Below are 20,045 nucleotides of genomic sequence, written 5' to 3'. Positions count from 1 at the left end.
CACAAAGTATTAAAGTGAAGGAAACAGGACAAAGGACATACGTTGATGGGTGGGTGGCCTGGGCTAGGACAGGGCTCTGGAGGATGAGGCCAGAGCTGTGCCGGCACATGCCTGTGTCACACACAGGGACAGTGTTTTACCTACGAGGGAAGGGGGCTGGTTGGGGAAGGTTGCCTCAGTAGCACCGAGGGGCTCCCCTTTACCCACCAGGTGTGTCCCTGAGCCTCACAGGTAACATTCACTGTGGGCACAAACCCGAGGCAAGAAGATGCTGGGAGGATGGGTGACCCAACACTGGAAGAAAGGGCTGCCCACAGGAGAGAGATGGGGAGACTGAGTTGTCTGGTCTGGAGGCGGGGCCCATGGGAGAGACCCAGGGCCCGAGCACGGACACCAACGACAGTCACCACCACCGTCCCTCAGGTCCACACCAGCTCCCGCTGCAGGTGATCAAGGCGGCTAACTTTTGAGAAGTGGCTGCACGGGGTCGGCTGGAGCTCAGCAGGTTCACCTGCCCTCCAGCCTCCACCCAGCCTGCATTCTATCAACAGCCACCTTCAAATGTGCACGTGAGGGAGCCTCACTCCGCTCCCCTCGCCTTCCCCCAAGTCCTTATGACAAAACACAGGCCCACACCCTCTCATCCCAGTTTTAAAACCCCAAAGCCCTATGAACAGAAAGAATTTTTCAAGGTTGCAGCAAATTCGTTTGGGAGCAAACCCCAGAATGAAACAGTGCTGGCATCTGGAGGAAACAGCGACATGAAAACCCCTCCTTGCTGACAGCCTGGATGCAGTGGCCTGAGGACAGGAGCGTCCAGGTCACCTGCTGCTGCTCTCCTGAAGGCAGAGCATGGTGCCTGTGTTGAGCCCCCATCCTGATCCCACACCCCCCCCAGTGCGCTTCTACTCAGGGCACAGCTGTCTGTGCCCAGGACTGCAGGTGCCTCAGGCTGACCCCACCCTCAAGCACGTGACCCCAGGGCTGCAGCGAGGGGTCCAGTGTCACAGCTCCACCTGGGAACCTGGTGCTGAGTGACATGCCGTCCCCCAGCCCCTGCACAATAGCTGCGGGAGCCTCTCCCCTCCACACCCGCTGCTGCTGCTGCCCAGTCTGCAGTCTCCCAGCCAAGGCCAGGCCTAGGTCCCCCAGCACAGCCAGACCCTGGTCAGGGAGCTGGTGTCAGGTTTAAAATAAAAGCTCCCTTCTTTGCTTGTCTTTCTTCCCTGCTCCCAAGGAGCCCCTGGGTGAGGGGGGATCCCTAAAGCTCAGTCTCTACTCTCAGCTCCTGACACTCAGCCCAGCTGGTCTTCCCCAAACAGAAAAGGAGCCAGAAAATCATTTTTTTCCTTTTAATTTCTCAGTGGCTTTGGCTGCAAACTGGCTAGTTTCTGGTAGCCTCTTGGGGGCCTTGGAGGCCCCTGGCTCTGTCTCAGTGCCCACCTCCGCAGGCAATAGTGGGGTCCGTGGACGTGGGCAGCTCTTCCTGGCGGGGCACCAGCCCATGGCAGACTGGGCCCACTGCAGACCCTCACCTCTCACGGGACCCTCTTCGCTGCTCATGCTGCATCTCGGGTCCACCTGGGCGCCAGGAGAAAATCTCCACTTCCCTACCCACCATGGACACCTCTGTTGCTACCCCACCCCTGCCCACCCTAGATGGGCCTGCAGGGCTTCCATCCTTACCCCTGATCCCCGAACATCTGACTCCTAGTGCTTTCAACACATTGCCAAAAAACGGAAAGGATTTTGAGGCAGGCAGTGGGGAGTAAGGAGCTATTTAGATAAAGCCAAAATAGAATGTGGACCCACCCATTTCTTTGACTGACCCTGAGTTCCAGAGACGCCAGAACAGGAGTTCGCACTTTACGGTCCCAGGTCAACTCTGATGCCAATACTTCTCAACTACTGTTGATTTAATTATCTTACTTTTGTTTACAAAAGTTCACGTACCTTTCATGCTTCACTATGAGAAGTTATGCTACATGCTGAGGTCTTGGATTTGAAATTCGTTGGAACTGGGGGCTTTCTTGAGAGTTTGTAAGCTGTGACCTCTGCCCAGTGGCCACGCCCTGTGCCTAAAGGTCTATCTATTCGAAAAACCCACACATCTGAAGACTATTAAATTATTTCATACTTACTACCCAATTTCTGAATTCTTAAATTTGTGTCTCCAGGGTTATGTGATATATGTGAGAAAACGACACAGAAAGGACAAGACGGCGCTTCTCCCACCTTTAGTGACTTCTCTGAAGTCCCCCCTTCCTCCCATCTATTCGTCAGACCCACAGCAGTCCAGCCGTACACATGCCCTTACAGCTGCAGCTCTGAGACGCACACAGCGTCAACACCGCTAGGAGAGCTGCCCAGAGGCAAGCGAGTCAGCGGGCCTATGGCTCTCAACTGCAATTTAAAACTTACTGACCACACGCACTGGCGTAAAGAACTGGGGCACCTTGGTGGCTCCAGCTGCCCCACCGGGCCTCCAGCCAGTATGGAAACGATGTCCCCCTGTCCTCGCTCCTCTGCAAGAGGCCTGTCAACAGCTCCCACCATCACTCTGCGCTCAGGAAGCATCAGGACCTTTGAGAATGGGATGAAGAAGTGAGTCGCCCAGGGGCAGAATCATCAGAACATGTCCACTGCCTATTAATAAAAAATACGTAGCACCGGCTGGGTGGCTCGGTTGGTTGGAGAGTTGTCCCAAACACTGAAAGGTTGTGGGTTTGATCCCCAGTAGAGATGCAGACAGGAGACAACTGATTAATGTTTTTCTCTCTCTCTCTCCAAAAATCAATAAAAAAAATTTTTTCCTAAAAAAAAAAAAAGCAGCCCATGAGGCACTAAGGCTATACAGGAGGGGGCACCTGGCAGGTGAGTGTCACATGCTGATGGAAGAAATGAAGACACATCCTGGGTGATCTCTAAGCCCCAAAGAACTCTGGTGGTCACAGGAAGAGACGGGTCACTGAGCCAGCCAACAGGAATGCAGACCGACAAAGTATATGCTCTAGAACAAACCAGGTGGCCCCACAGGCACTGAGGCTCCAGGTGCTCAGAGAGAACAGCAGAGCAGCCGCAAGCACAGGAACCAGCCCTCAGTGCCGGGCTCTGGCCCAGGAAAGGAAGCAGAGAATGGGGACATGGAATATCCACCAGGTTCCGGGCACTGTAGAGAAGCTTCTCATAACCCTAAATGCAAAAGCCTCAACCTGCCCGGGAGGTGGGTAATGTCACCCGTTTTCACAGGTAGAACAGAAGCTCAAAGCTCAGGGAACTGCCCCAGAGCCCACCACACGCTAGGTGGGCGCATGGACGTGAACCCGCCCTCCCTGGCCAGGCAGCTGCAGGGTGACTTCCATTCCTGGAGACAGCCCCCTCCTTGCCTCAGGCTGTGCGGTAAGGCCAGAGTCCCGATGTGGAGCCACAGCCCCAGCACGCGGGCCAGACTGCTAGAATGAGGGAACAACACAGCACACGGAAGTGGGTATGAACCTGTGAAACAGGAACATTCCATCTGCTGTAGCACTGAGAGCTGGCGTCCTGAAGTTCTAAGTAGGACAACCTGCGATTCAGACCCACCTTCCAGGGTGACCTGCTTGCAGCTTGAGCAGGCGCATATGTGGAGCACCACCCAGTGGCTAGGAGGGGGACCCTCCCCTCAGGGCAGAGAAGCCCGGTGAGATCCAGAGGCAGAGGGAGCCCCCCAAGATCCTCGCTCCTGAGGGAGAAGCAGGATGAAGGGAACCGGGTCTGAGCCATGAGGGGAAGCTGCTAACAGGCTTCAAAGCTGCCAACTCAGAGGTCACACCGCAGGATATAATTTGCCCCCACCCAGCTGACGGAAGGCAAAACGAACTCCCACCACGTGCTCCTGAGCAACTGGAAGGAGGAAGCAAGTGTCCTTCAGATACTGTCCCTGTAGACACATAGTCCAAAACCCATGCTGCTTCCAGAGGTCACATCAAATCCTGCTTTACAAACACACCCACAGCCCCAGCGGAGAGACACTCAGTCCACCTGATGCTGCTCTACACCCACGCACGAGCACACACATGTGCACATGCGCACCATGCCCACAGAAACACATGCACGTGTGCACACAAGCACACAGACACGTGAACAGAGACACACAGATCCATGTGCAGACTCGCATGTGCACAGAGACATACATGCAGACACACATGCACACACATGCACACACACACTGGCTGTGACAGGCCTGCACAACCTCGGGGGTCAGGAGCACAGGGGTGTGGACACAATTTCTGCTTGGTGAGGGCGAGGCATGGTGTTTATGTGGCTGCTCTACTCTGGGGTTTCTGGTCTCCCAGCCAGGCCCCTGGCTCATGTACCATGTGTCGAGCAGTTAAGTGCTATGACTGGACAGGCAAAGAGCAGCGGCTGTAAGACAACACAGGTAATGGTGAATGGCAGCGGCCCGCTCAGGAAGGGCCAGCAGAAGACCCCGAGGCTCTAGCCTCTGCTGTGCTGGGACTGCCCGTTTGAGAAGAAAGCCAAGTGGGAGGATCAGAAGTAGGGGTGAGAGTCATGCAAACCCTAAAAAGTTCTCTTCAGAAAAGCATCTGTCCAAAACCCCCAAATCCCCTTAGTGACGGAAAAGATCCCATTCCTGAGGCACTGAATAGCTCCCTGCTATGGTCCATCCACAGGCCCCCATGTGGGAGAATCCACGGATCACCTGGGGCCAGGATGAGGCTGAGACAAGGAGGAAGGCGCCACAGGGCTGCAGCCCCCCTTCCAGGGCCATCAGCACCTCGGCCAGCGCCCCCTGGTGGCCTGGGCTGGGCTGAGATCCTTCCTGTGGACTGAACAGCCTCTGACAGCAGTTGAGGAGCCAGGACAGGGGCCGAGAGGCAGGACGGAGCCCTCTGAGGTGCTGGCGAGGCGCTAACGCGTACTGTGGTCATGGCTCCACAACTCTGTGAGCTTATTAAACATCACTGAGCTGTATTTTTAAAACAGATGAATAACAAGGTAGGTAGACTACACCTCAATTAGGCTGCTGTTCAGCACGTCTAGGCGACATGGTCAAGGCAGGCAGAGAGACCACTGGTGCTGGTCCTGCAGGAAATGACACACAAGGCACCCCACATGGCAACCACACTTCTGCCTCCTGTCTCTGGGCTGACTTCTCGGGATGTTTCACGTCAGTGGAATCGAATGAGGCCATTCTTGTCAGCTTCTCACTGGACATGTCTGCAAGGTCCATCCAGGCATGTGCCCCACGGGGCCTCTCCCCTTTTCACCGCAGAGTAATACTCCACTTGTGAATGCAGCACCTGTGTCTGCCAGTGCTTCATCCATCGATGGCACTTGGGTTGCTACTACATGGTGGCTGTTGCTGGTAGTGCTGCGGTGACCATGGGCACACCAGTCTGTGGGGGAGGCCACAAAGCCCAGCGCAGATGTCCCTCGCCTGGGTGGTGCCTGTGGGACGCGCCACAAAGAACACCAAGCCTGGTCATCCAGAGCTCCCGCACAGAATGCCTGACAGTGTCCTGGGAAGGGGGAGGGTAGTAGAGTCCCTGTTCCTTAAAATAAGTTGTCACCTGCCTTCTGGACACAGGGCCAATGAAGGAGAACCAAGGAAATGAGGGACCTGGGGTGCCACCCTCACTCCATGGCCAAGTCTCGGGATGGGTCCAGGCTCCGGAGGGGAGAGAAGTCACGGCCTCTGTTCATGCCCCCTTTCACTGCTTCCTAAAGCTCAACTTCATCCCTCATGTGCAGAGCTTTTGGTGCACCCCCCCGCCGGTGTCTGCGAAGTCCTTGCCCAGTCCTGTACTGGGCACGGAGGAAGCCTGGGCCACAGCGGGGCTCCACAGGCCAGGGGTAAGGCACACTGCACACCTGCCTCCCTGCACCCCAACTTGATTCAGAGCAGATGGCCCCAGGACACAGACGACCCAAGTAGGGAGGTCAGACCCATGGAATTGGGTGCAGGCAGGACAAGTGCTGCCCTCAGGCCGCCTCCCGCCCAACCCTAGCGCCTAAGAGCTCGCCCCTTCACCCGAGAAGATGGGAAGTTCACATGCCACGTCTGTCCCGTGTTCGCACCTGGAGACAGGCTGCCCCGGCTCAGCGCAGGCAGGGGTAGGGGGCTGTTCACAAGACCGGAAGGCAGAGTGCAGTAGCTCCTGGCTCGTGGTTCTCACGCCCACTGGGCCTGGCCTGGAGAGGCTGCACTGCACAGTCTCCATCCTTGTGGACAAGAGGAGCCAAAGCACACACCAGGCCTCCTAGCAGACGGATGCAGCCTCAAGGAAGATGAGGTTGGCAGGGAAGGGCGACTGGCCAGCCAGAAACTTCCTGCAAGTCTGGAGGGTCTCAGGGAACCCCGGAGCCTGAGCTCATGAAGCCCCCAAGTACAGGTGGGAGCCACTGCCTCCTCGGTACCAGCTCCTCCTGCAGAAGCCTCAGGTGTCACTTACAGTTGTGGAACAACAAGGTCCCATGATATCAAGCAGACTTAAGCAAAGCTGGCACCACCCATGGGGGCAACGCTGCACTCTTGTCTCACCCCCCACCGCCAGGAGGGTCCTGCCCCAGGCAGCACACTGGTCTCACTCGCCCACCTGCTCCATCATTTCAGGGGTCCTTACAGCAACCAAGAGCAGTGACAGGAAGGGATAAGGCTTGCAGTCACCAGCTTGTAGTACAGGACAGGGACTCAGAACCCCATGGCATTGCCAGGTTCATGGAGGCCCCTCCACTCCGGGCTCACTGAGCCCAGGGCAAGCTCAGAGATCTGGGACTTCAGTGCCTGGTCCCAGGATGATCCTCCCAGTCAGACCCGGAGACCGAGGGATGCACCAGCTGTGGAATTAGCTTGGGGCCCTCCAGCACTGTTGGCTGGGGCTGGAGGCTCTTCCTCCCTCACTGGCCTGAGCTCACTCTCAGGGCCTGACTCAAGGCTGGGTCCTTCTGGAGTGCACACAACGGGGTGAGGTTGATGTCCATGGGGCCCAATAACAAGGCACTTGGAGGGTCTCCCCGAAGCTGGCAGGACCCAGTATGGGGGGACTGACCAGAGCCCAGCTGCCACTCCAGCCTCAGGCTTCCCACCGCCAGGAGAGATGAGCCCATGTCTTCCCCACTTCAGAGCACGCTGCAGCCCAGTTCCTGGAGCTTCGCTTCCATGAGCCATGGATGCCACCAGGGACCCCACACGGCCTGGGCACTGCTTAGAAAGTCCCTCTATGCTCGCATATCTCATGCAGGGTAAGCTTCAGAAAAGGGACTCTGTGCCGAGAAGGGAAGGCGTTTAAAGAGGAATCGCAGTTTGAGGTTCCAGCTAGGCTACCCAGGGACAAGCTACAGAGGAAGCACTCACTCTGCTTGGCAGAGCCCCTTCTTCGGGACTGTGTGCCCAACTCCCCTGCCACTTGGGACTTTGCCAACCCCGTCCTCAGTTACTCCTTCCAAAACTCTTACCTGCCCAGGGCCTGGCCTCCTGCCAGGTGCGGTGAGGATGTGGTGACCAGACGTAGGGAGATCTGCTTAACAATGGTCCTTCTGGAAACCGTGCCCTCGCCCTGCCCACCAAGCAGGGTGCTAGGAACAGGCCTGGGAGGGCAGGGGTTGCCGGCTCTGTGCTCAGGATGCCAGTGATCTGACACCTACCCTTGTGAGGGGCAGAGGGCAGAGCCCTGGCCTGGGTGGTGCCAGCACCAGCCTTGGAGCTGGGTACGCTAGGGCAGCGTCTGGACAAGTTTTGAGCACGTCCCTAGGCTCTGGGTGGGGTTTGGGTCCTATTTTAGTACAGACGGTCCAGCTCTCTGGGAGGGACCGTCTGCGAGGCCAGCGAGTGGGAGCTGTGGAAACTGCTGGGCAGCCAGCACACACACTGCCTTCTGTCTGCGGCACAGCTGCCGCCCTCCCAGGTCCACTTGAATTTCTCAAGTCACGTGGCCAGACCATACTCTGCTTAAAATGCAGTGTGTGGTTTGAATTAAGCCCGAATTCCTGTTTTCCTTACACACTGTAGGTTTCTGGGCCTGTCTGCTTTCTGTGCCCTCAGAGCAGCTGGAGAGGGTGAAGCTGGAGTAGGGAGACGGGCCTGGGGGACCTTCTGCAGGACAGGCCGGAGCTGGAGCAGGGACGGAGCAGGGCACGGTGCACAGGTGAGTGTGGTCTGGGAAGCAGCGGACCCTCCCACCCCTTCTGCTCTCTGGGTTACGGTGTTTAATCGGTGGGAGACTTGGATCGATTTTGCTGCTCGAAGTTTTACTCTGAAGACAGCAGTTTGTTTATACAACAGGTTGGTTCCACTAAGAGAGAAATGTGTTTTCCTAGCATATGGACCAAGGTGGCGGAGCAGGCTGCTCAGGTCCTCCTCGTACAAAAAAGGTGACCAGTAGCCCAGCTTTGCCTCCCAAACGCAGAGCCAAGAAAGGTTTGTCGCCGTCCCAGATGAATCACCACTGGGGTGCATCCTCGGCAGAGGTGTGGAGAGCACATCTGGATCCCATGGTGTTCAGGGGCACGGACGCAGCAATGGTCCCTGGCTGTGGAGAGGGCCTGGGTTTTCTACAGCATGGGGATGCGGAGCCCAAACCTGGAAGTAACTCAAATGTCACTCAGCGAATGGATAGACCAGTGAGGGACACCCACACAGCCCAATACTGTTCAGCAATAACGCTCTGACCACGCACATCACGGCGTCCCCATGCGTGATGCCGAGAGAAAAGCGCTGGATGCCACCTTGACCTCAGCCACAGCACCGTAATGCTGGCCAGGGCTGGCCACATATGGCCGACACTGTGACTCATCCGGCTGCTCGGCTCCCAGTCTCGGAGCAAGGGGCTGCCCTGGAAACACTGACAGAGCCAAGACCAGAGGCGCCAAAGAGCCTAAAAGAGCGGATCCTGCCAGAGGGATGAGGAAGTGAGGGAGGAGCTGGCAGAGGGAGGCTGGCACCCCGCCCCACAGTCCTGCCCTGTAATTTGGCTCTGGCCGAAGGTAAAGTGTCCCACACGGTTACCCTGTCCCCCTGTCCGCCCTCAGGCTGTGAGGTGGTAATGGAGAGGTGACCACAGCCCTGGCTGTGTGCTGAGGGCCTTTAGGTGGTGGAGCCGAGAACGACAACTCCCTAGACAACCCATAGGGCAACAGTGACAACATGCTTGCTGGGGATCTTGGGGGGCCATGCCCTGTTCAGCTAGCAGGGGACATGGCAGAGTCACCAGGGAGCATCCTGACCTCACAGGTTTACTCTATTTTTGCACCAAAAAACAACTTGTGAGCCTCTCTTGGATTCAGTGTAGGACTACAGAGGACCCATGACGGCAAAAGATTCAGAAACAAAGCCCACAGGAGGGGGTGTAACCACTGTCACAGCGCTAACCCCTCACCCACTAAGGAAGCAAGGGGACACCTGATAACCCAGTTTGAATGGAAGGGGCAGAGCCCCCCAGATGCAAAACTCAACCACGTCACCTAGGCCTGCAACCAAAAGTGGTGAGCGTACAGCAGGGCCGCGCATGAGGAGGAACCTTAGGAGGAGGGGGGCACCTACAACCGCAGGAAACTGGCACCCCCGCCACAGGCCAGCCCTCCTCCCAACCCCCCACCCCGCTCTATAGGAACTCCTGATCCATCACTGGGCCGGCACTCTCGTGAGCCCGCCTCTAGGTCTGGGAACACAATCCCGGGTGAAGTGGGGACCACGCTTCCTAGAACCAGTCCGAAAAACTATTTAAGGAGCTGCCGCCAAGAGCTGCTGTAAAGAACACAGACTTCTCAAGCTCTGGCCTCAGGAGTTCTGGCCTTGGGGACCAGGCCTCAGGAGCCCTGCTGAGTGGCTCACGGGAGGCCTGAGAAGCCCTGGACCTTGGCCTGAGATTGGCACCAGATGGGCCACAGGCTCTATGGACTCAGCCCACCTCCCAGGAATCCAAGTTCAGGGGGGAGCCTCTGCCTCATAGAGGTGCAGTCCAGGCCTTGAAGGGGCTAGCTGGGCATGAGGCAGACCCTACAGCTGCGCATAAAGTGAGACACTCTCTGTAAGAGCAGCAGCCCCACTCAGGTGCTCACACAAAAGCCAAGCGTGTGTCACATAAAAACCTGTGTGTAGACATTACAGAAGCTCTATTTCTGACAGCCCAAACCTGGAAGCAGCCCAAAGGCTGTTCCAATGGTAGAGACCAGTGTGGATACCCCCGTCCAATTCTGCTTGGAAACAGGCTCTGACCATACCCCGGCATCTCCCTGCATGGCGCTGAGAGAAGAGCCCCGGACGTGAAGGCCACACGTAGAGACATTCTGGGAAAATCACATGTGGGGATAAGAGCAGGAGTGGGGACTGAGGTGGAGGGTGGGGCTGGCCACAGGGCCCGCATGGTGTTTACAGGACCAGATGCGGTTGAAGGACCCACCCAAACCAGGAGGCTGTGCTGCGCATGAATTTTAAAAACATGCAGGTTCTTGGGCCAGACAGGCAGGTTCAGGCCTGGGTTCCACTGTGCAACTGAGCAAGTTATTTCGTGTTGGGGGCTGCGGCCTCAGCTATAAGAGGGAGCCCACATGTCCACCCGTGTGAGTGAATTCTTACACAGAGTGCTTCCAACACTGCTGAGCTCCTGGTGAACACTCAGCAGGTGACCCTGACCCCAACCCTGACAGCCCACCTTGCCTCAACCCTGTGACTGCTGCCCTGGCTTTTTTGGGGGGCTGGGGGGGAGGGGGGAGCCTGTCAAGGCCAAAGAGAAGCCCAGGACACAAAGGAGCCAGGAATGGACAGGGGGGTGGGGGAGCGGGATGGGGACAATTTCATGAGGAAATGCTCTCCACATTTTGTTCTATTATCTTTCAAAATAAAATCCAAAAGTAGTGGTGAGCAGACAGGTGGTCTGGCACAGCAGAAGTGCTGGCCAAGCCCACCCCCAGGCATCACCTCCGGCTCCTGGGGGGATCCAGCCTGTTCCGACTGAGAGCCAGGGGTGGGTAAGAGAGGCCACAGCAGGACTGGGCACACAGAGGAGGACAGAGGGGGCCATGCCCTGTCAGCAGCTGTGCCGGCACCCACTGTAAATGGGGCCGAGACCCCAGAGTCTAGGTAGCCCATGCATGGCCAGCAGCTGTCTGCCAGAACATCGATCCTGTCTGTGGACCCACAAGGCCGTGGACTGTCACCACAGGGTGGTGGGGGAGAACACACGGTATAGCTGGACCTCCTTCCCCCAGGAAGGCCCTTGCCTCTGAAGAAGGTGCAGAACGAGAGGCAGTCAGCAAACCTGTCCACCGGGTGGAGGCCAGTCTGGGACAAGCATCTCCCTCCAATGGCTGGGTGACCTGGCACTGAAAACATGGGATGGCAGAGCCAACAGCCACAGAGGGGCCCCTGACAATGAACGCCCCCAGGAAGCGCCTGCAATGCTGGCCAGCTGCAGAGACCGGACACTGAGCAGCCTGACGTTGCTTCCTGACCAGCTGTCAATGTTCACAAAAGTGTCTTCTAATTTGCCCTAATTAAAGGACATTGCAAATTGCTTCCTCTTGGCCGGCCACTAGTCTTAATTTTGCAATGTGCAGTGTCCGGCCATCGCTCATCCCCTAAGCACAGGCAGGTGGAGAACATCACACTCCTGCAGCAGCGTGGGCGCTGTACCTGCTGAAGCCTGAGTGGGGAGCAGGGCCAGCCCGTGGGTACAGTGGTTCACGTGCCATGATGAAGCGAGCACACGACCGGCATCACACAGTGCAACGGTCTGTCCCATGGCCATCAGACACAAGAAAGTGGACGCATGGACAGGCACAGAAGGCACCCATGACGCTGTCACTGGGATCAAAGGATTGCAATGTGGGAGCACATATGTTGGCACAAACCCAGGTCCTGGCCCTGTTCAGGGAAGAAGCAGGTTTCTGTGAAGATGGGCGGAGTGGCTACCCAAGAGGAGGAAGGAATTCCCACCGGTGCCCCCGAGCCGGCTACTCCAGGCTGGTTACCGCCGTCCTGATGAGACAGTGTCACTGCCCTGCTCACTTACGACTGTGACGTCATCAGGCCTGGCTCTGTCCAAAGCTTCCAGGAACAGGACAAGTGAGGCAGTCCCCTGGGACACGGCTCTGGCTCCAACACGCCACTTCCCACACCACAGTGAGAAGAGCCCAGGACGAACCAGACAGCCTGTGTGTGGGGTAAACGCGCTTCCAAACGCAGAGTCTGGGGACACAGGGGCAAAACCTTCCAGCTGTCGCAGGCCATTCACCTCTGCTCCTTCCGAATTCTGTGTCTGCAGTCTGTGGTCGCCCTGTGCGCCTCTGCCAGCCTGGCCCAGGGCAGGGCCGGGCCCTGTGCCCATCACAGACCACAGGCCTGCAGGGACCGGCTGCGGCCCCACAGACAATGGGCGTGGCTGTGGAGCTGGGTCATCCTTGAGCATTCCCTCAAAATTAGGCTCCCAATCTTACTGCCTTCAGTTTCCTTTCAATAAACAGCACAACCATCTCCCAGCCTCACCTCCTACTTAGTTAAAATTTAAGGGGGAGGGGACATTTACATGGAAACAAAATTATTTCCATGAGAAAAGATGGCCTGGAAGTTTGAGCCTGTCAGGCTGTTCCTCAGTACCCTAACCTGAACAGTGCAGCTCAGCTGCAAAACAACCCGCAGGCGCGGCCAAGGCTGTGGCCATCCCCTCAGAAGGAGTAGGATCCTGTATATGGGGCCAAACTCCGACAGAACTTCTCAGAGTTCAAACGTCAAGAACTGGTGCAGACTGGGCTCCGCCCTCCTGCAGCAATGCAGGTTCTGTCCGTTCGTCCCACGAGGGCAGAGGCCCGGAACGAAAGGAGCAGGATGTCCTGAACGGCTCAAAACCCAGGTCCCAGAGCTCCACTCCACGCAGACCCCGCTGAACCTGCCTGGGGGCAAAGGCCTCTGCACTCTCTGGCGCGCAGGGGACTGACCCCATGCACTCCGGGGCAGGTCTGCGTTTATGAGCCATAAGGCTCATGGGATGTGGGGGGAGGGATGGGGCTGTCTAGAAGGGGGAGAGGGAGCCCCAGCCCCGCCACTGACTCTAGTCACTCTGTGGTGCTGTTACAGGGGCGCTGCTGAAATGGCCTCCCACAACATGTCCTGGATCCGGTACCCTAGCCGCGTTTCCCCAGCGGTGGAGGATGTCATCGCTTCGCAAAGCGTCATCGCCAGGTGTGTGCAGGTCTACCTGGCTCTGTTTGTCCCAGTGAGCTTGGTAATTGGGCTCTTCAACTTGACCACCTTCGTTCGTGGCCGCGCAAGGCTGGGGGCCCTGGACGTGTTCCTCTTAGACCTCACAGTCACCAACGTGCTGGTGACACTGCTCTCCCTCACCGTTGCCAGCCGACCAGACTACCTGGCCACCACCCACCTGAGCTGTGCGGCCCTCTCCTTCCTGTCCAACACCTGCTACTTCAACGCTCAGTACGTGCAGCTGGCAATGCTCTTTGTGTTCCTACTGCGAGGCCCCTCGTCCTGTCTGCACCTGGACACCAAGGGGGCCCAAAGGTCTGCGGTGGGTCTGGCTGTGCTTGGGGGCAGTGCCCTCTGCAGCTCCCTAGGAGTGGTGGCCCTGCTGGGCACACCCAGGGAGCTGCACGGAACCACCCTGTGCCAGCTGGATCCACTGACCGCCTGGCCTGAGTATGAAATCGTGAAGGTCAGCCTGGGCTTTGGGCTCACGCTCATCCTAGAGCTGGCGTTCTTCACCCTGCTGGTCATCCAGCGGGCCTGGCGGGCTGCTCCGCCCCCGAGGGACACAGGCTCTGCCCACCGGGTGGTGCTGGCCATCACCCTGGCCACATTCGCCAGCCGCCTCCTCCACACCGTGGCGCTCCTGCAGCGGGCCAGGCTGAAGCTGCAGCAGGACATTGGCTCCCCCAAGGATGAACTGCTCATGAGCCTGGCGGAGCTGGTGTTGGCCGGGGAGGGCTGCGTGAATGCCCTGGCCACCCTACTCCTTCACCAGCCCTGCAGGCTTGCACTGCAGACCCTCCTAGGGCAGCTCTCTCACACCTGCAGCCGGAGAGAGGCTGGTGGCGGCTTCTCCTTACAGCAGGTAGGGAACTGAGTCCAGCCCTACCTGCTGGAAACAGCCCAACGGACTGGAGAGAAAGCCTCCCTGGCAGTTAGGGGGCACGGCGTTTGCTGAAACTCTGATCTGCCAATGGTAGTAACAGGACCAATTGGAAGGCGCTTTCTAAAAACTAGCTTCTGGCATTCAACCCAATTTGTGCAAATGTGCAATACCTTGACCCAAACCAATACTCACACCCTGCAAGTCTGGGACATGGAGCCTGTGAGGCAGCTGGTCAGGCTGGGCATGAGCTAGCTGAGGAGTGCTCAAAGGGGATGGGGACCTATGCCATCTGCCTGCTGGCTGACATCTCTCTGCTCGCCCCCCCCCCCCCCCCCCCCCCAGGGACAAGGACTTGCAAAGATAAAGACATCATTCAAGAACGTTCCTGGCCACATTAGAATCTCGTCCTGCCGTCGCTGGTTAACTTTCAGCTGCTAGAGGCTGGGCCACACAAATCGTGCCAAGGATGAGGAAGGCTTATTTTGTGTTTTCAATTTGTCGTCATCATTGCAGGTCTGAGAAATCACCCACAGGCCCATGAACAGGAACATAACTGGGGCACCATGGAGAATGCTCACTCCCATGGCCTGGCAGGTGCTCCGGGTGAGCCAGGGGCTAGCTCCGTGTTTCAAAGGCCCCATCTGGTCTCACAGTACCTACAGAAAGGCCAGTCACATACGAAACACAAAAATACAAGGTACAACAATGACTCTTACTGCACAAAGGATGCTCCTGCTGGATTCAGCTGAGGTTTTCTTGGTGAACAGAAGAGAGAGGCAAGAAAAAGTCATCTCTAGCTCCATGAAACCTGTGAGAGCCTCAAACTTTTTTTTTAAGATTTTACTTTTTCAGAGGATTTTTAGGTTCACAATAAAATCTGGAGGAAGTTGGAGAGTCCCCACTATCGCCATCTCCACCAGATGGTGCCTCTGTTCCATTCCCAAGCCACGCTGCACGTCACTGTCCCAGCACCCAAGTTCACACGGGGCCAGTCCTGCTGCCCTTCTACAGGTTCAGACAAGTGCAGTGACCCATTCCACCATCCTGAGGGCACAGAGTATTCCTGGCCGTAAAAATAGTGCTCTACCTGTTCATCGCCAACCCAGCCCACAACCCCTAGTCTGTCACTGTCCCCCGTCTCGCCTTGTCCAGAGCATCATACAGTTGGGATCACACAGCCTGTAGCTTCTCAAACCGGCTTCTTTCCCATCACATACATCTGAGGTCCCCCCACGTCTTTTCACGGATGACAGCTCGTGTCTCTTTAGCGCTGGATAGGACTCCACAGTCTGGGTTGTGTATTTTGCTCCTCCTAGGGAGACTGGGTCTCAGTCATTTCAGCAGCTTCTGTACACACATTAAAGCACTAGATACTTCCAAAGCTCCCCCGTGTTTCTCCATCTGCTCACAGAGCTCTCGCCCTAAGGCACGCATGACGGTGTCCGCTCCCAGCACACCCGTGCAAGAAGCAGGGTGTGTTTGGACAAAGCAGGAGGGTCTGGCAGGAAGTGGACAGGGCCCTACCAGGAATGGCCCCCCAGGAAGGCCAGTCAGGGAACACAAGCCACTTCTCCTCATGAAACAGTTGTGTTTCATTAGATGCTGGACACAGAGTCTGCTGGGTGTGTGAATCTCACAGTCTTCCTCTGTGGGCCCTAATGCTTGCCTGGGCAGGCAGCCCAGAATGGTGCTTTTGAGAGCTGTTGTTACACTCTGGTCACCAGGCTTCCCTGTTCTGGGGTCTAGAGGTGCCCTGCAGGGTAGCTGGTGCTGGGATGAGGGCCAGCGTCCCGCAGCTCAGGGTTGTCCTGTTTCTAGCAGGCCGTATTCCAGGCTCAGTCAGAGCATCTTCATGCTTTGCAGGCACAGACTCAGCCCAAGCCCCCAAGGCTGCTACCACCCTCGGGAGCTCCTTCTCAAGGTCGCTCCCTCCTCTCCAGTGCTATCCCTTGAGGGGGCGGCCAGGCTGGGCTGCTGGGACGAGACCGGGGGGGTGGGGGCTCCTGACTGCCCACAGTCCCAATGTCTGAGAACAGTTGTCTCCTATGTTTTACCCGATTTTTAACAGTTTACAGCAGGAGCGCAGGGTCCCTCCCGTGACTCGTGGCCAGAAGTGGAAGGGCCTGAATTAACTCATAAAAACACAACAGGAGATGCCCAGGTCTGGCTGGTTTCAGAATCAAAGGATTGTGGCCAGTTCCGTGCCAGGGCTGCTGTGAACGGCTGACTCCAGGTTAAGCAGCAGGAGAGCACAGCGAGCCTGGATCTGACCCGGAGCTTCCAGTGATTTCAGCTAAAGGAGAACTTTAGATCCAACCATGAGAATGAATGGATGGCTCTGACGTTGGCCCTTTGGCGGTGGGGTCCTTCCTTTAAACTGAGCCCTGCATGTGAAACAAGGGGAGGCCCTGCTGCCTGGAGTGGACAGACAGGTCGGGGAGGCCGGAAGCCAAAGGCTACTAGGTCCAGGCTTCCAGACCCCAGCCCCAGGCCTGGGGCTGCTGCCTAACGCATGGCATGACTCTGGTCCAGTTCCCGTCACCTTGCGTCAGACTGGACACACCGAGGACAGGAGCTTGTCAAGGGCAGAGCGAGGAGAAAGCTTTGGAGCCGCAGAGAACTCAGAGCACACTCAGGGCGGGCTTTATAGCATGGGGGGCTCTTTAGGCCCGAAGGGCACCGACCAGAAACCTTAACTTTAAAAAGACAAATCCTGACTGCCCATCGTCCCAACATCTGAGGACAATCGTCTCCTGTGTTTTACCCAATTTTTAACAGCAGACAAACCATAACCAACTGGGGGGGCCTCTCCCTGAGGTACAGCTTGAGGATCATAAGGTAGGGCCGGGCCAAGGACCCTGGGTCTTCAGCCTGACATTCCAGAACATCTCACCCATAAACCCCCAGGGAACTGGACGGTCGCTCCCCAGAGCAGAGCCTGGTGTGTGCCACCCATCATGTGCACTCGCGCCGACTTAACTGGGTCCAAGGGGCTGAAACCCCCGAAACCAGGCCCGTCCCTCCCACTAGCAGCTCTGTGAGGGCTGACAGTCACTCAGTCCCCAGTGCTCCAACGAGATGGTGGCCCAAGACGTGGCAGCCCCAGCTCAGCCGATTCTAAGCCTCAAGCACAGAGCTGGTGAGCCAGCCACAGGACCATCCCCCCAAAGTGAACCCAGTGGCAAATGCAAAGGTGCAGTGGCCTGGAGCTGCCGCTGGGGCAGCAGTGGGGGACAGGCCAGGGTGCACGAATGGCAAGCAGCTATTTTTAAGTGGATGTTTGGTTATTTCAAGGTCTGGCTTCATTTTACTTATTTGTTTAGCTGCAGAGGAACTGGACTTTCTCGGGGCTTCTTTCAAAATGGTGGCTTGGGCGTGTCAGTGGTTTGCTGCTGGCCAGATGCCTACAGTAGGATCACTCCATGCACGTCCACGGCCCTCGATGTTTAGGAAGCTATAACCCACCAGGGTCATGGCTGGGCTTCCAAAGTTGGAAGGACCTGGGATGTTAGTGCTTTTCCATAAAAAGTTTATATAGAATTCTCTGTTGAAAAATGTGTATTTCCCAACACATCTTTGAAAGATGTGAGTTACTACTGTATAGAATGCCTCCCAGCTCATCTGCAATTGATACACAGAACAAGAAGCATGCAGCCTCATTCTGGCCCCTGGGCTGTGGGACCGAGGTGCCCCTGCCTGTCAGGCCCAGGCCCAAGTAGCCCTGGCTTCAAGCCTGTGTCCCTGGGAAGCACACAGGCTCCAGGCGCTGGCGCTGCAGCAACTTGATTTATTCATGGTCAGTAATACAAAAGATCACTCAGAGTTCAGCCTCCTCCAGATTCAACAAACTAAAAAAGTAAGAAAAGACGCCGGAAAGGAAGGATGAGATCCATTTAATGAAATGTTTACGAAACCGCCTAACTTGGTGCAAGCAGCCTGCACAAGCGGGCCCTATGGGTCCTGCAGCCCTGAACCACACACATCTGGGGATATTGGCCCTTCTGGCAGCTCTGCCAGCCCTTCTCCAGGACCATGGTACAATGCTGACCACTAGCAGGTGGGTGCTGGGAACCAAACTAAGTTTGTCCTGACCACATAGGCCAGCACTGGGCAACAGGCAACAGGGCGGTGCCCGTGGCAGGAGGAGGCCTCTTAGGTCTGTCACCAACACCTGCAAGACAGGTGCACACAGGTGGCGTCAGGAGCAAAGGGAAGGGGAACTGAGATGTGGCTAATTAAGAGCAAACGACTCCAATTCCTCATTTATTTGCCAAGATACCTGCTACCTCTTCGGTTTAAGTTTCTCCCTGCGCATATCTACGGAACTCCTCAGTCAGGGTCTCTGTGTATCATCCACATGTTATTCTCCAAACTAAAAATTCACTGTTTAGTTTTAAGGCCAGTCAGTTGCTAAAACAAGCAAGAATATTTAAGTTTCAAGAAGTGATGGTGGGTTATTACCTAAAGGACAAACAAAACCTATTTATAATCCCCTCAAACTTAAAAACACACACACCTGTATCAGCGGGCGAAGGAAGCAGTTAAACTGGGAACTTCCATGAAAATGTTTAGTGGGACTGAGCTCACTGCCACCGTGTGGGAAGAAAAAGCCAGCAAAAAAAGGGTTAACGCTGGCCTTCTTGGGAGGCTGTCCAGCATCCAGAGCAGAATGGGCGGCCCTGGGAAGGCTGCATATATAAGGCTGCTCCCTGTGCTGCGGGAGACCTGCCTCGGAATCAGTGGCAATGACAGGCAGGTCTCTGCTCCCAGGAGGGCCCCAGTATTCTTCCACTTGGGTGGCCAGCCCACCATGAGCACAGTCCCGAGGCCAGCCAAGGAGCCCACGGAGGACAGGAGGCTCTGCTCAGACACGACCCAGGCCAGGGTGCTAGCTCTGGCACAGGTAAGTCTGTTGTGGGTCCCCCACTGTGGGTAGCAGCTGGACGCAGATGTGGTTAGACTAGGCACTAACTGGGGACATGGGCACGAGGCTCCTGACCTCCAGGTAGAGCCGTGCTCCCCTGGAGAAAACCCCAGCTCTGCTCTCACCACGTCGGCCTGACTGGAGAGGGAGGCTCAGCACACAGGCTATCTGCAGACTGCACCCTGTGTTCCGGCAAGGACCCGGTGCCTGAGGGACAGGCAGCCACCCCCGCCACAGCACAGCCGCCATACTCTTTCAACAAAAGCACCTGCCTGGCCCAGGAAGTACAGGTGATTAATCTTCCTTTACAAAAACGCACACCTAGTGGACCTGACAAAAATGTGGCTTATTTCTCTAGATCCGGACAAATAGTGGATATCAGGATCAAATGCCATCAGGCCGTCTAACGCCCTTAATGCTTACACACTCCCTGTCGTCTCCATGAGGGCACTGTCCACAGCTGTTTACACCTCAGTCCCTGCGCCTTCTCGTTAAGCCACTAGCAGCATCTGTCAAGGACCAGAGACGCCACTTACACGGGATAGAAGGAATCAGTTGAAAGTTTTCCCTGAAGCCCATTTGACTAGTACAGGGAGAGAGCAGGTGGACCGTGGGCCCAATCACCTGTAAGCCCCCCAAGTTCTGTCTAAAGCTCCCCAGAACTCCCATACACAAAGAGCAGCAAACATCTGAGCCACTTTTACAAAGAAGTGGAATAGAGGTCTAAACTAATGACTGTACTCAGACGCAGGAGCCCAGCCAAACACAGGGTACCTAACACGTTAAACTGGCTTCTGACACCACAGCGTGGTTAATCTCTCTTGTCCTAAAGCAGTATTTTCAAGCCGTAGGTCTGTGAATGTCTACTCAGGTTTGGCGACACTTTAGAAAAACGGCTCTTAAGGGCCTCGTGGGTAAAATGAACACTCGAATGAGAAGACAGTTCACGTCCACTCTACTGTGACTAGCCAAATTCCTCTGGGTTTCTCAAGCCCATGCCACTGCCATTGGGAGGGTCCCTCGCTGGGGTGGGGCAA

General features: G+C 56.5%; 2 protein-coding genes across 3 annotated transcripts in view; one reads left to right on the top strand and one right to left on the bottom strand.

The window, feature by feature from the left end:
• The window catches only part of CHLSN (cholesin), a 71,693-nt gene that overhangs the window by 29,879 nt on the left and 21,769 nt on the right, over nucleotides 1-20,045 (bottom strand). The gene's annotated exons all lie outside the window — the stretch shown is intronic.
• LOC148093424 (uncharacterized) lies at nucleotides 13,086-14,335 on the top strand. The gene has a single exon (XM_087816129.1). The coding sequence runs from the start codon at nucleotides 13,086-13,088 to the stop codon at nucleotides 14,073-14,075; it is 990 nt and encodes a 329-aa protein (XP_087672255.1). The 3' UTR covers nucleotides 14,076-14,335.

Source organism: Miniopterus natalensis, chromosome 4 (genome assembly GCF_054644295.1).
Source record: "Miniopterus natalensis isolate mMinNat1 chromosome 4, mMinNat1.hap1, whole genome shotgun sequence".
Taxonomy (NCBI): domain Eukaryota; kingdom Metazoa; phylum Chordata; class Mammalia; order Chiroptera; family Miniopteridae; genus Miniopterus; species Miniopterus natalensis.
Note: the sequence above shows the minus strand (reverse complement) of the source record. Positions and strands in the feature narration are given on the sequence as shown.

What these genes read in the sequence shown, in the direction of transcription:
- LOC148093424 (XM_087816129.1), top strand. Translation starts at nt 13,086, where the DNA reads ATGGCCTCCCACAACATGTCCTGGATCCGGTACCCTAGCCGCGTTTCC.